This window comes from Sander vitreus, chromosome 5 (assembly GCF_031162955.1).
Source record: "Sander vitreus isolate 19-12246 chromosome 5, sanVit1, whole genome shotgun sequence".
NCBI classification, from domain to species: Eukaryota; Metazoa; Chordata; class Actinopteri; order Perciformes; family Percidae; genus Sander; species Sander vitreus.
The window spans coordinates 13,311,378-13,323,695 of record NC_135859.1 but is presented as its reverse complement, the minus strand read 5'-3'; the positions used below and the strand labels follow the sequence as shown (position 1 = coordinate 13,323,695).

The 12,318-nt window shown below is 40.5% G+C and overlaps 2 protein-coding genes across 2 annotated transcripts in view; one reads left to right on the top strand and one right to left on the bottom strand.

The window, feature by feature from the left end:
* mctp1a (multiple C2 domains, transmembrane 1a) overlaps positions 1 to 10,791 on the bottom strand; it is a 151,790-nt gene extending 140,999 nt beyond the window's left edge. Inside the window, exon 1 of the mRNA XM_078250478.1 lies at positions 9,891 to 10,791. Within this exon, the coding sequence (XP_078106604.1) occupies positions 9,891 to 10,409 (519 nt within the window). The 5' untranslated portion in view covers positions 10,410 to 10,791. The remainder of the gene's footprint in view (positions 1 to 9,890) is intronic.
* The window catches only part of LOC144518089 (protein mono-ADP-ribosyltransferase PARP15-like), a 69,834-nt gene continuing 61,041 nt past the window's right edge, over positions 3,526 to 12,318 (top strand). The window contains exon 1 of the mRNA XM_078250481.1: positions 3,526 to 3,536. The gene's annotated coding sequence lies outside the window, so the exon portion shown is untranslated. The remainder of the gene's footprint in view (positions 3,537 to 12,318) is intronic.

Below are 12,318 nucleotides of genomic sequence, written 5' to 3'. Positions count from 1 at the left end.
ATACCCACATCAATCACCTTTCCAATGATATCAGGCACACCCCAGAGTGTCAAAGTATATGGGAGCTGTACCACTTTTAATTTGGGTATGACATTTAGACCAAAAAGCATGGATTTCAAGTGTTTCTTCAGCCACTTCTGTCTACAACAGTCGAGAACCCTTTTGCAACTATGTAAGCACATAATGTAATCTGAAAACTGCTGCCCTGATTAAAATTCTGTCTGGAAACGGTATTCTGTCTGGAATGGAGTGGAATGGAAATTTCTAAGTGACCCCAAACTTTTGACCGGTAGTGTATGTATATGTATATATATGTATATATATGTATATATATATATATATATATATAACTGCTTACCTATGAAGTTTTAAATGTCCAGACAAAACAAGCATTTGGTATTAAGCATGTGATTCAAGCCTCAATCTTTTCCCAGGGTAATAAACAGAAAGCAAGAAGACACGGTGCTGTCAGGTCACTAGTTCATAGCACTGCTAACAGATAGATAATACTCAGTGACATTCATACATACAGTATGGGCACTTAAAGTTCTTGATGCACACAAGTTGCACGTCTTCAAATGCTGACAGCCCTGAACACAGACAAAGACAAGTTTAAACCTCAACTTTCGGATCCTTACGAAACACTGCAAACAACTTAGCCACCATGCCATCTCCTTAAACTAAAATAAACTACATTTTTTGCTCCAAATGGCCCTTGTCTACAGGTAAAACCACTCGAACCCTCAGGTGGTCCACAGATTTCCATTGCAGAAAAACAGGCACACTCAGATGTGTGGGAGGCAGACACCAGGCACCATGACACTTAATCACAAAGTGAAAGCAAAACCCCATCAACATCCCCAAATGGTGTCAGTCATACTTTCTTTTTTTTTTTTTTCTACTTCACAAGGCCCAGACAGCTTCGAGGTCAGCATCAATCATGTGCTTGTCAGTGCGCGTTACAACCGATGGCCCCTCTGGGCTGTAATGAATCCTAATTTAAGCTGCCATCAGGACACTTTCAGAACGAGGCCATAGGCTGTTTCCAAGTGACCATGATGCTGTTCTCACAACCCAACAACAAGTTATTTTTCATACAGGACATCTAAACATGGCTCATTTCACAGTCACTGCATTTTCAAAAGAGGACAATAACTAAAACCATCCCAAAGTTTTAGCATCTGGTATGCAACATGTACTGAGAACTGTAAGCTATAGTTCATTGGTCTGATACCCTTTCAGTAAAAGTAAACGGTTAAATTAATTGGACCAGACCAATGTAGCAGAAATCTTACAAGGTGATTTTGATTTTAGTTAGCAAACATTGACCTGATGGAGCTATAGCAGCTGGACCAATCAGCAAGCGGAGTGGTTCATAAAGAAAGAAATCCTGTTTCACACCAAACATAGTAGGCTAAGTGGCAAGAAATAAATGTACAGGTCCAGTTACTGGTCTTAAAATGGACCAATCAGCAAGCGGAGTGGTTTATAAAGATTGCATGACTCACTTCTTGACACAACTCGTACACCTTGTAAACAATCTGATTAAATAAGGAATTGAAGATACACAAATCATGTTTATACAATGACTAAATATATGCCTGATTACTAACCCCATATTGATTCAGACTGCAATGCAATATTTAAAGACTCAGTGGTTTAAAAGGATGGAGCACTTGTCCAGGCCATGTCCTTCCAAAAACAGGTGTAATATGTTCAAACATTACCATTCACATCGTCTGTGTGACAATTCCATGAATGAAATGCCCACAAGACATTTACATCAGATATATATTTAGCATTAGGCTGAGTGTATAGTCGCTGTGACACAAAAACCTACTTCCCTGGTCCATAAGTGTTAAATATTTTAAAGTACTCCATATGAACTGAACAGAAGAAAGGAAGAAGGAAGGCATTGCAGGAACTGGAAACAAGCTGAACCGTAGAATAACAGCCCAAGATACAGAGACTGAGATTTTTCTCAAAATGCCTGCTTTGTTTAGTTGACATATTTCTCTTTTATTAAAAGAGATGTGAAAAATATACTGCCGTACATGCACAACATGTGCATACTAACAACTAATTATTATATATTATATCATATATCTATAGAAAAAGTAATCAGAAATTAAGTCGTGATTTGGTTCTCTTCTATGATTAAACATGGAGACAAAAATACAACTAAACTGACTGGAGATGACAAAGAAAGGTGACCAAAAGCTACAGTATCAGTAACTGATATGCAGTGCAGTTAATTAGTCTGGTTCGAGATGCTGCCATGCCTAGTCTTATTACAGCCACAATTCAATACCATGGACAGCGACAAGTGACGAAACATAGGTAAGCAGGCCGATGAAGATGAGTGCAGTCAGTGTACTGTACAAGCACAACAAAAGCAAGTGCAAGTTGTAGAAAACACTCACCAATAAATAATGTCTGTGTTGGATCTGTATGGCCTCTTTCAAATGGCGGCTCGGTCTTTCCTGTGTGAAGCATGGCTCCTCAAAGTTTGGTGATGAACATGTCCATTAAGTGTCCAAAACACATTTTCATACGAGGTAGAAGAGGCTCCGAGATTCAGGCCACGTAGAGGCTGGGGCGACTGGTGATACGCACGCAGCAAGTTAAGAGACAAAAATAATGATGGTGGGGAGATTATGTCAGCATTTGTTGCACCGTTTACGCACTGTAAGGTGATGCTAATAGTTACCTGCTAACATAGTAAGCTATAACGTTTGTGAAACTGTATTAACCACTTCATGAATTTCTTCAGGTGCGATAACGTACCTGCCTCCATACAAGTGGTTTACTGGTCACGAGGTCACGGGACGTAGCTGTTGGCTAACTAAGCTTCAGGTGCGTAGGCTATCCTTCACTGTCTATTGCTGCGTTCATAGACATCGTAAAAACATTTTTCCGAGTGAAAACTTCATCATTTACGTCACTTCCTGTGGGAATCAGAGGTGGGGAACTTGGGCTAGATTTTGCTAACCGAGTTTCCCAGTTGGTGGCACGTTGTTGACAACTGACGTTTGATGTAGGCGACTTTGGTTCACTGAACATATTTCAATGACAATAAACTGTTTATTGTGGACAAATGCCTCTGCCAAGAAACATAACATGTTTCAAATTATTCATAAATAGGCCCATGTATAAAAAAACAACACCTTATCCGTGTCCTTTCCTGTCCGTTGTCCTGCAGATTACACAGAAAACAGATAACACAAAAAACACCTGTCCATGTGCTGTTTGTATGCTCGTATAAGAAAACAGCAGCAAATCTTTTGTTATTGTGGCCTCCATGTTTTCACACACCTGATGCTCTAGGCTACGACCAACCGTTGGTGGCAGTCATGCAACAAGTTGTTATGCCAAACGCCAATATAACAGAAGAAGAAGAACACGCATCCCGACCATGTGAACGCTGGCAGTTGAAAAAACAACATAATCACGGGGGCGGTCCCTGATATTCCCAGGTGGCATGAACGCAGTATTTGGCTACTTCAGAGAATATCTAATAAGGGGAGAACTTCCACTCTCTGGAAACTTCCGGCTTCTGAACTGGTTGCAGTTCCACTCTGGTTCCATATGAGGGCGCTTAAGGGCAAGTGTAGAATGAATGGTGGTCTATGGAGAGTGTCGAAAAGCAGAACGCAGGTGGCGAAAAACTAATCTCCAGGTCCATTACAACACCTATAAAGAGAGACTTCGCATTTATAATTTAGAACTGAGGAATGCAAGGCGGTCCTTCTTCTCGGACATTATTGCCAAAAACAATAATAATTCACGTGCTTTGTTTGCTACTGTCGATAGGTTAACAAACCCTCCAGTACCAGTAGCATCTGAACTTGTATCCACCAAGGCCTGCAACAAATTCCAATATGACTCAATTCCATATGATTAACCGTAAAAACCTGGAGGACATTATACAACATCTGAAAACCTCCTCCTGTTGCCTTGATATTCTACCAACGGGCCTTTTCAAAAATGTTTCGATTTGTTTGGTTATTGATCTTCTACAGATTGTAAACATGTCCCTTCTCTCAGGTATCTTCCCACAGGCCCTGAAAACTGCAGTCATTAAGCCACTCTTAAAAAAGAACAATCCAGACACGTCACTAATGAGCAACTATAGGCCGATATCAAACCTTCCATTTTTAAGTAAAATCATTGAAAAAACGGTTTCTCAACAACTCAAACTTTTCTTGTCACTAAACAACAGTTTTGATGCCTTCCAGTCGGGTTTTCGACCACACCACAGCACTGAGACAGCTCTTGTTAAAGTCTTTAATGACAAAATTTCAGTCTTAGTATTACTTGATCTCAGTGCTGCATTTGATACGGTCGACCATGACATATTACTAGACCGATTGGAAAACTGGGTTGGCATTTCTGGCTCAGTACTAAAGTGGTTTGAGTCTTATTTAAAGAATAGGGACTATGTTGTGTCTATAGGTAATTATACATCTGAGCATACAAATATGACGTGCGGAGTTCCCCAAGGCTCAGTTCTGGGGCCTCTTCTGTTTAACATCTACATGCTTCCACTGGCTCAAATTATGGAAAACAATAAAATAAGTTACCATAGTTATGCGGATGACACACAAATTTACATAACCTTATCGCCAGAGGACTATAGTCCAATACAACAACTGACTAAGTGCATTGAACAAATTAACGACTGGATGTGCCAGAATTTTCTTAAATTAAATGAAGAAAAAACTGAGGTAGTTGTTTTTGGAGCAAAAGAGGAACGATTAAAAGTCAGCACTCAGCTTCAAACGACAATGTTAAAAACAACAGACAAAGCCGGGAATCTTGGTGTAGTCATGGACTCAGACCTGAATTTTAACAGCCACATTAAGACAATTACAAAGTCAGCCTATTACCACCTTAAAAATATATCAAGGGTTAAAGGACTTATGTCTCAGCAGGATTTGGAAAAACTTTTCCATGCTTTTATCTTCAGTAGACTTGACTACTGTAACGGTGTCTTTACAGGTCTACCTAAAAAATCTATCAGACAGCTGCAGCTGATTCAGAACGCTGCTGCTCGAGTCCTCATTAAGACCAAGAAAGTGGATCACATCGCTCCAGTTCTGAAGTCTCTACACTGGCTCCCAAAATACTTTTGCTGGTTTATAAATCACTAAACGGTTTAGGGCTAATACATTTCTGATCTGCTGCTACACTATGACTCACCCAGACCTCTCAGGTCGTCTGGGACAGGTCTGCTTGTTGTCCCCAGAGTCAGAACTAAACAGGGGGAAGCAGTGTTCAGTTTTCTGCAGCAACTCTCAGTTCTTTTAAATCAAAACTAAAGACCTATTTTTTTGATGTTGCCTTTCTTTAAATAACTGTTCATTTGTTACACTGAAGTTGCATTGATGACACTGTATGACATTCTATAACTGCTCTTTAATGTTTAATTTCTTATACTCCACTGTAACTTTTATTTGCGTATTTTATCTCTCAGTTGTATAATGTCTTATTCTGCACTGTCAATTTTATTCTTGTTTTTTATCTAGTGGTATTTTTGAACAGATAACGGACACATTTCTGAGAATTTCTCCAACGCGGGTGTGACATAGATTAAAAACAGAGAGCTATGCGAAAGCCTCGAAAATACATATAACGGACATATTTCTGAAATATTACCTCTCAAAAAACACGTGTGTGACAATAGATTATCCATACAAGGACCACGTCTGTGAACTGATCAGATTTAGTCTGTGAACTAGGTCAATAAGAAAGACAACGTCTGTGAACTTATCAAGAGACAGACTGTGAACTGTCCCGGATTTAGCAAGGTTTACCGAGCTTAAACTAAGCTTTGTAGCGACGGCTACATCGTAGTGAAAAGTAGAACTACTGCAATCTTTTTTTGTTTTTTCCTTTTTTTTTAATCATCATTTTAATCATTACCTGCTCTTTAATGTTTTAATTTGTTTTGTTAATCGTTTTCTAACTGCTCTTTAATGTTTTATGTAAAGCACTTTGAATTGCCCTGTTGCTGAAATGTGCTATACAAATAAAGCTGCCTTGCCTTGCCTATGGTAGCCTGACGTCGTCATACTCAGATTCTAGCTTGACATCGTCATACTCAGATTCTAGTCAGAATATGACATCCTGACCTCAAATGTTGTGGGCGGGGCTAAATTCGGCTGGCATCCAGGCTAGGTCTATGGAGCTATACCCCTCAAAATCCACTTTTCTCAGGATATAATTTTTTGTCTAGTAATTTGAATGTTGCATTCGAAAGGGGAGGCTAAGAAAAGAAAGAAACATGGCAAAAAAATGAATGGAAGTACAGGTCCAGTCACTGGTCTAAAACTCTGGCCACAAACCTGTCCAAAACAAATGTTGGTAAAGTATTTAACAGTGATTTAAATTGCTTCTCCACTCAGTTAACATGGGTTCTAAATATGATCAGTGGATGCATGGTTATTAACTCATTGGAATTCAGAACCTGTATTTACAATTATTTGTTATTGCAAGAACAGGGCCGAAAATATCTTATAAAAAAAAAACTACCACAGTTAATATTTGTTTACAGTAATGCACTTGACAAGAGGCTTTTAGCAGGTCAGGGGGGTAATGATAGAAGGGCAACTCTGCATGAGACTGAAGGTTAGAGAGCAACCCACACCAGAGACAGACAGAAGAGTGTGAAATCGATAAAGTTTAGCTCGACTGACACAAGCGCTGGAGACAATCTGATCCATCAATATGATGTACTGTATACATTAAGTAAAGGAGAGCGTTGACAGCAGACTTGAATTAGTCATGTCAACTTAATCTATATAGCAAATTTCATACATAATACAATGCAACACAATGTGCTTTACATTAAAATAAGATAATAATAGTGCAAAAAAAAAAACAGTGCAGAGCATACGAATGCTAGATATACAAGACACACACACACGCCAAGAGGTCAGCCATACACTGTTGTAAAGAGAAATGTTTTTAACCTGCTTTAAAAAGTGTTAAGTGTGGGGGCCTCAGGCACAGCCTTCCAGCCTCCTGAATAAGATGAACTATAGGTGATAATGACCCACTTTTCTTCAATGCAAACATGTATGAAAACCTTTTTTGAAACCTCTTTAGATCCAATAAAACCTATGAGACTAAAATGTAATGGTAATTCCTATAAAATGTGAAATGTACAACTTACAATTAGAAGACATAATGAGGGAGAACAGTACCCATACAGTACCCATACTAACTCCTCTCAGAGTGAAAAACAGAGTAAAATAGATACCAGGAATAGGGTTGCCCTTTTGAAAATAAATACAATATCTTTTCAATACCGTTGATAAGCAAATGTACACGGTATGATAACAATTTTCATATCACGGTATACCATGAGACTGGTATATCACTGCATCCCTAATCAGGACATATTATGCAATTTGTCTAATTGTTCAAAATCCATAAATCTTTATGACAAGTGAATATGGAGTGTGCAAAGGGGGCTGAAACATCATATCAGTAAAATTACTTATCATTTTCTATTTCAACAGGTGCTTTTCTCTGCCATGTGTAACTGTAGCCTTTACACACATAGGGAAATGCCCACACACACATATATTAAAAATCTAAACAAAAGCAAAAGTTAAATTTGCTTACTGTGTTTCTCCATTAAATCAATAATGAAATGACTTCCAGAACTTGGCACTGATTCCTTCCTTCGTTTACTTTCCAAATCAAACTGTGAGGGTATTTGCTTTTTTATGTCCCATATATTCTTATTTAATTCATGAAATTGTGGCTTGGAGCTTTTTGTTTTCATTTCAGTAATGAAAGGTTGTTGGATTTTTTTGGATGACTGTAAAAGTGTGTGACTTTGAGTTATAATCCTTGTTGGGAAAGTGTTTAGGCAGCACATAAATGCATTGTCAATAATGTTCCTGCAAATAAATGCAATTCATTTGCATGCACAAAATTGCACATGGAAAAATGAATCAACAGTAGATATTTTAGCTGTGTTGTGATGTTTAGTGTTTATTTAACTGACTTCTTGATTTCCTGCGCTGCGTGTTATCCCCTTTCTCTCCCCTCTTACCTTTGTACCTGCACTATCTAATAAAAAAATATTTTGACATAAAAATGATTTTCCCCCCATCCAGGTATTAATATAGCATTTCTAATGTTGTCTGTTATAATCTCCTCTCTCGTCACGTCTTCTCTCATTTTAATCTCCATTTATCAGTTGACCTCATGTCATCCCCTCATTGCATCTAACTCCGTCTGACTTGTCTTCATCACCTTTATTTCCTCTTGTCACCCATCATCTCATGCCATCTTTTCTCTTCCTCTAGCCTCATTACACAATAGACTAAGATCATACTGTATATTTTACATCTGTGATTGTGCATGCATACAGTCAAGCTAATAACAGATCACTATCTCTGACTGTACTAAAACCTGAGAAGGTGATGCTGTCACTGTAAGTATTCTTCACCACGGCTCTCCTCCAATGTGGAAAGTCCAACAAATGAACAACTTGGACAAACATGACAACAACAGGAGGTAACTAATGGCTCATATTTAATGCTAAGATTTATTTGGCAAAGTGAGATCCCTGTGTATTATGTAACTGGTAAGTGCTATGATGAAGCTGCAAGATCAGTTTCAGTGAAGTAATTAATAATTGCTTTATTTTACCTCTTTAGCTGAGTGCACTGCATTAGAGATTTAATGGATAAGATATCTTTGGCCCTAACTTCAGTGGGGTGAACTGTACTTATTCTAAATCTCTTTTAGACAGCAATCTGGATGACGCTCAGAAAAGCAGGTCTGGAACACTTCAAGAGTGGTGAGATGAAAAGCATTGCAATTACTGCTGCCACTGAAACAGAATGCACTTGGGCACACATACTGTATGTTCAACAGTATTTCTATCGACAGCACTGTTATATATCAGAACAGCTGATCTTTAATGACATGACCTACTGTAGGACCAGTGAATTGGACTAGTATCGGGATAAGACATGGCCTTAAAGATGTTTTACTTACTGTAATTATTACTCTCATCAGACAATGTTTTCTACATGATTTGACTTCTTTCAGACCTTTAGGGCTGTATGTCATTTTTGTGAATGTAACCTTCACAACTAGCCTACTCCAGCTGATATATACCTTTAAAGGCATTCTATGTATGCGAGCTGTAGTTCCAATGAGACAACCTGTAGGGGGACCGAAGATGGAAAAGTTACATAGTATGCCTTTAATGCTGTTTGTTTCTAGGGTACTCTGACTCATGTTGAGTTGTGTGGGAATATATGAATCTAACTAACTATTTGCAAACTGGCCTCTTTTAATGAAAAGGAAACACATGATGAAGCATGCATGGGCATGTTGCAGCCCCTGTCTACTGGCAAGGACACTCTGACAGATGGACTGTGAAGTCAGGAGGACAATCCCTGTACTGGGGAAGAAAAAAAAAAAGATGTAAGCAGGCCAAACGAGGCTGTTAATGACATCCATGAAATACTAACAGGGAGTCTATAATTGAAATTTAGCCTACACATCCAGGATATGTAGCATGGGGTGACAGTGATGGTGACATGACAAAACCAAGTAGCTTGTGATGTAAGCTTGTTGTTGGTGATGATCACAGGCATTGGTTGTAGTCATATGGCCCATACAGCCCTACAAGCTACAGGACAGATGAAAGAATATAGTGGACTGGCAAAAAAAATGAGTGCACCACATGATACGAGTAGTGAGCACGTCGCAGCACCACACCATCATGAAACTTGTCATTTCCAGGGCAATGTAGCCAAGCCCGCCTCCTTATGGATTTACATTTTTGCAATAGCCCCACTTGATAGAAACATATAATCTACCAGATGCGTGTGTTTACCACATGCGTCTTTACTCACAGAATCGCTTGCGTTTTTACGCAGCTGCTCCTCCTCTCCCTCCACCGCGGCCGGATCCATCACCAGTTTCTCGAAGCACGCCGAGCCGAGAGAGGAGCTCTTCTGCTGGTACGTGATCAGCTGGGATACGGGGAGTTTGGGGCTTCCGTGTGCCGTCAGCTCGGGTTTGCTCCCCGTGGCTCCTGAAGCTGCGCCAAAGGGATCGCTGCTGGTGCCGGGGAGCGCGTCGCTTCCATGGGACGTCTTATCTCCTGCAAAAGGCGCCGGCGGAGAGCAGCGCAGATTCGGCTGAGACGACGAAAAAACTCGGTCCAGCTGTTTCTTTTTCCTCTTAAACATCCATAACCCCGATTCCTTTTTGCTGCCCTCCGCGCCCCCGGTACCCCGACGCTCCGATCCCAGTTTAGGACTGAGCCAAGGCTTGGTTTTCTCCTGGAAATGTTTCCACATCCTCCGCTGGTAGGACAGAGACTCTTGTCCTTTGGCGGTGCTCTCATCCTTAGGGGATTTCTGCTCCATGGTGCCTGTGCAGCAGCCAGCCAGCCTGAGCACACTCTGAATAGTGGAAGGATGGCACAGTTGGGCTGCTGCAGCTCGGGAGCACTTCCACTGATGATCAGGTTTAGAGCGCCAAGAAGGAGACGCACAGTGAAATGATGATGGGGGTGTTAGTCTCCCAACTAACCTTGTAGAACGCCTATGCAGGCAGCACTGTAAATTTTGCCATGCACTGAGCACCACGTGCACTTGTCAAGCTTGTCAAGACGTCAAGCAATAGCTTCATCTAGTCTAAGATCTAAGATTTGTCTCAGCTCAGTGGTGAAGTTGGAGCACATGCAGCGACTTCTCCATGACTATACCTGAAAATGCTTGGTAGTGCTCCGCTTGGATGTTGACGGTCTTTGCGTATCCTGCTCTGTCCACTGTGCTTTACAAGGCTAAGGATTTAGTCAAACTTCCCCATTAATTGTCATATTCAAATGAAGGACGAAGGCTGCACCGCGCCTCCCTCTGGCCAACCATGTCACTTAACTGGATAATCTGTATGCTGGTGATTGCATAACGCAACCCAACAGTGCCTCGTGGAGATGTTTATAAGTCAACTGTGGGTCCTCTGTCACCCCCATCTGAGTTAATCTCTTTGCATTTGGTGCCTGGTGATTTTCAGCCTCTAGATTCATTCTTTAATCGCAGTGACCTTGGTAAATCCAGAGCTGACAGTAAGTCTGAAACCTTACAGGTTTTAAAGACTTGTTCCTTTTTGTATTGTGTAGATGTGTTTGCACTGTGGTCATGTCTGGATACAAATAGGTCAGGCTTCAGTGAATGTTATCACCCACATGAGGCAGCGAGCAGGCAGCGCTGAACAGCCTCTTCCCTTTTTAGATGCTGTGCTGCTGCAGTGCATAGGCCTTATAACTCATTACGTCTTCCCCACGGCATTGTTCAGTGCTGGCCTGTTCTGCCCCCTCTGGTTAACACTGTGCCCACTATCAAGTAAACAAAAACACAGACAGTAATTACAAGAATGAATACCTCTCTCCATCTAATTCTCTGCAGCACACATAGCCTATTCATACATGGAAGAGGTCACAGAATGACTTTTTAATTGCTAACAGGGCTGATGAAAATGAACTTGTATGGGAATGTTATGGATGAACTTTACCACAGAGAGGAATTTAGGACTCTCATGCCGCTCGCGTGGACATTTATCCATGTGAGAGAGCCTTTTGGTGATCTGACCTTGGTATCACCTGTAGGGATGAATGATGAAGGTGTGAGTGGCGCTGATAAAACCTTCTGTTGCAAGCTCTTGGCCTCGACCCTCTAATAATGAAAAAATGATTATCAGCCTTCAATGTTGCATGGTCATTTATGGCAACATTGACCTCTATAGAAGAATACTTTATGTCATTTCTGTGTAATCAGAATGTGCATTAAACATTAAATGAGAATCTAATAATGAGTTTTGTTGTAGCTTGGGATCATTTTGGTTGATATCACATCCACCCAGCAAAATAAAACAATTTAATTACAACCAGGAGGGCACTGGCAGCAACACAGTGAACTGCACTGCCCCGAAACCCCGCTCTCAGTTAAGTAGATAGAGATGTGAGCATGTGAGCCAAACCATTCCTTTCAGCTACTATCAGCTTTTTTGGATAACTGATGAGTCTGCAGTGAGCATGCCTTTCCTCTAAATGATTCTGGTCCTGTTGATAAGAGACTCGTCCACAGTGTGTGTGTAGCTGTGCACGCATACACCTGCACACAGACACTTAAAATCTCAAAATCATGTCCAATGACTGCAATTGTAATTCAGTGTCACTACTAGAACAACGTGAGTCACACTGTATGATAACATGGATCAGGTTAAATGAAACATAAAAAGGCCATTTCCACTGTGTTGAGTCATCATGCCTCTCAT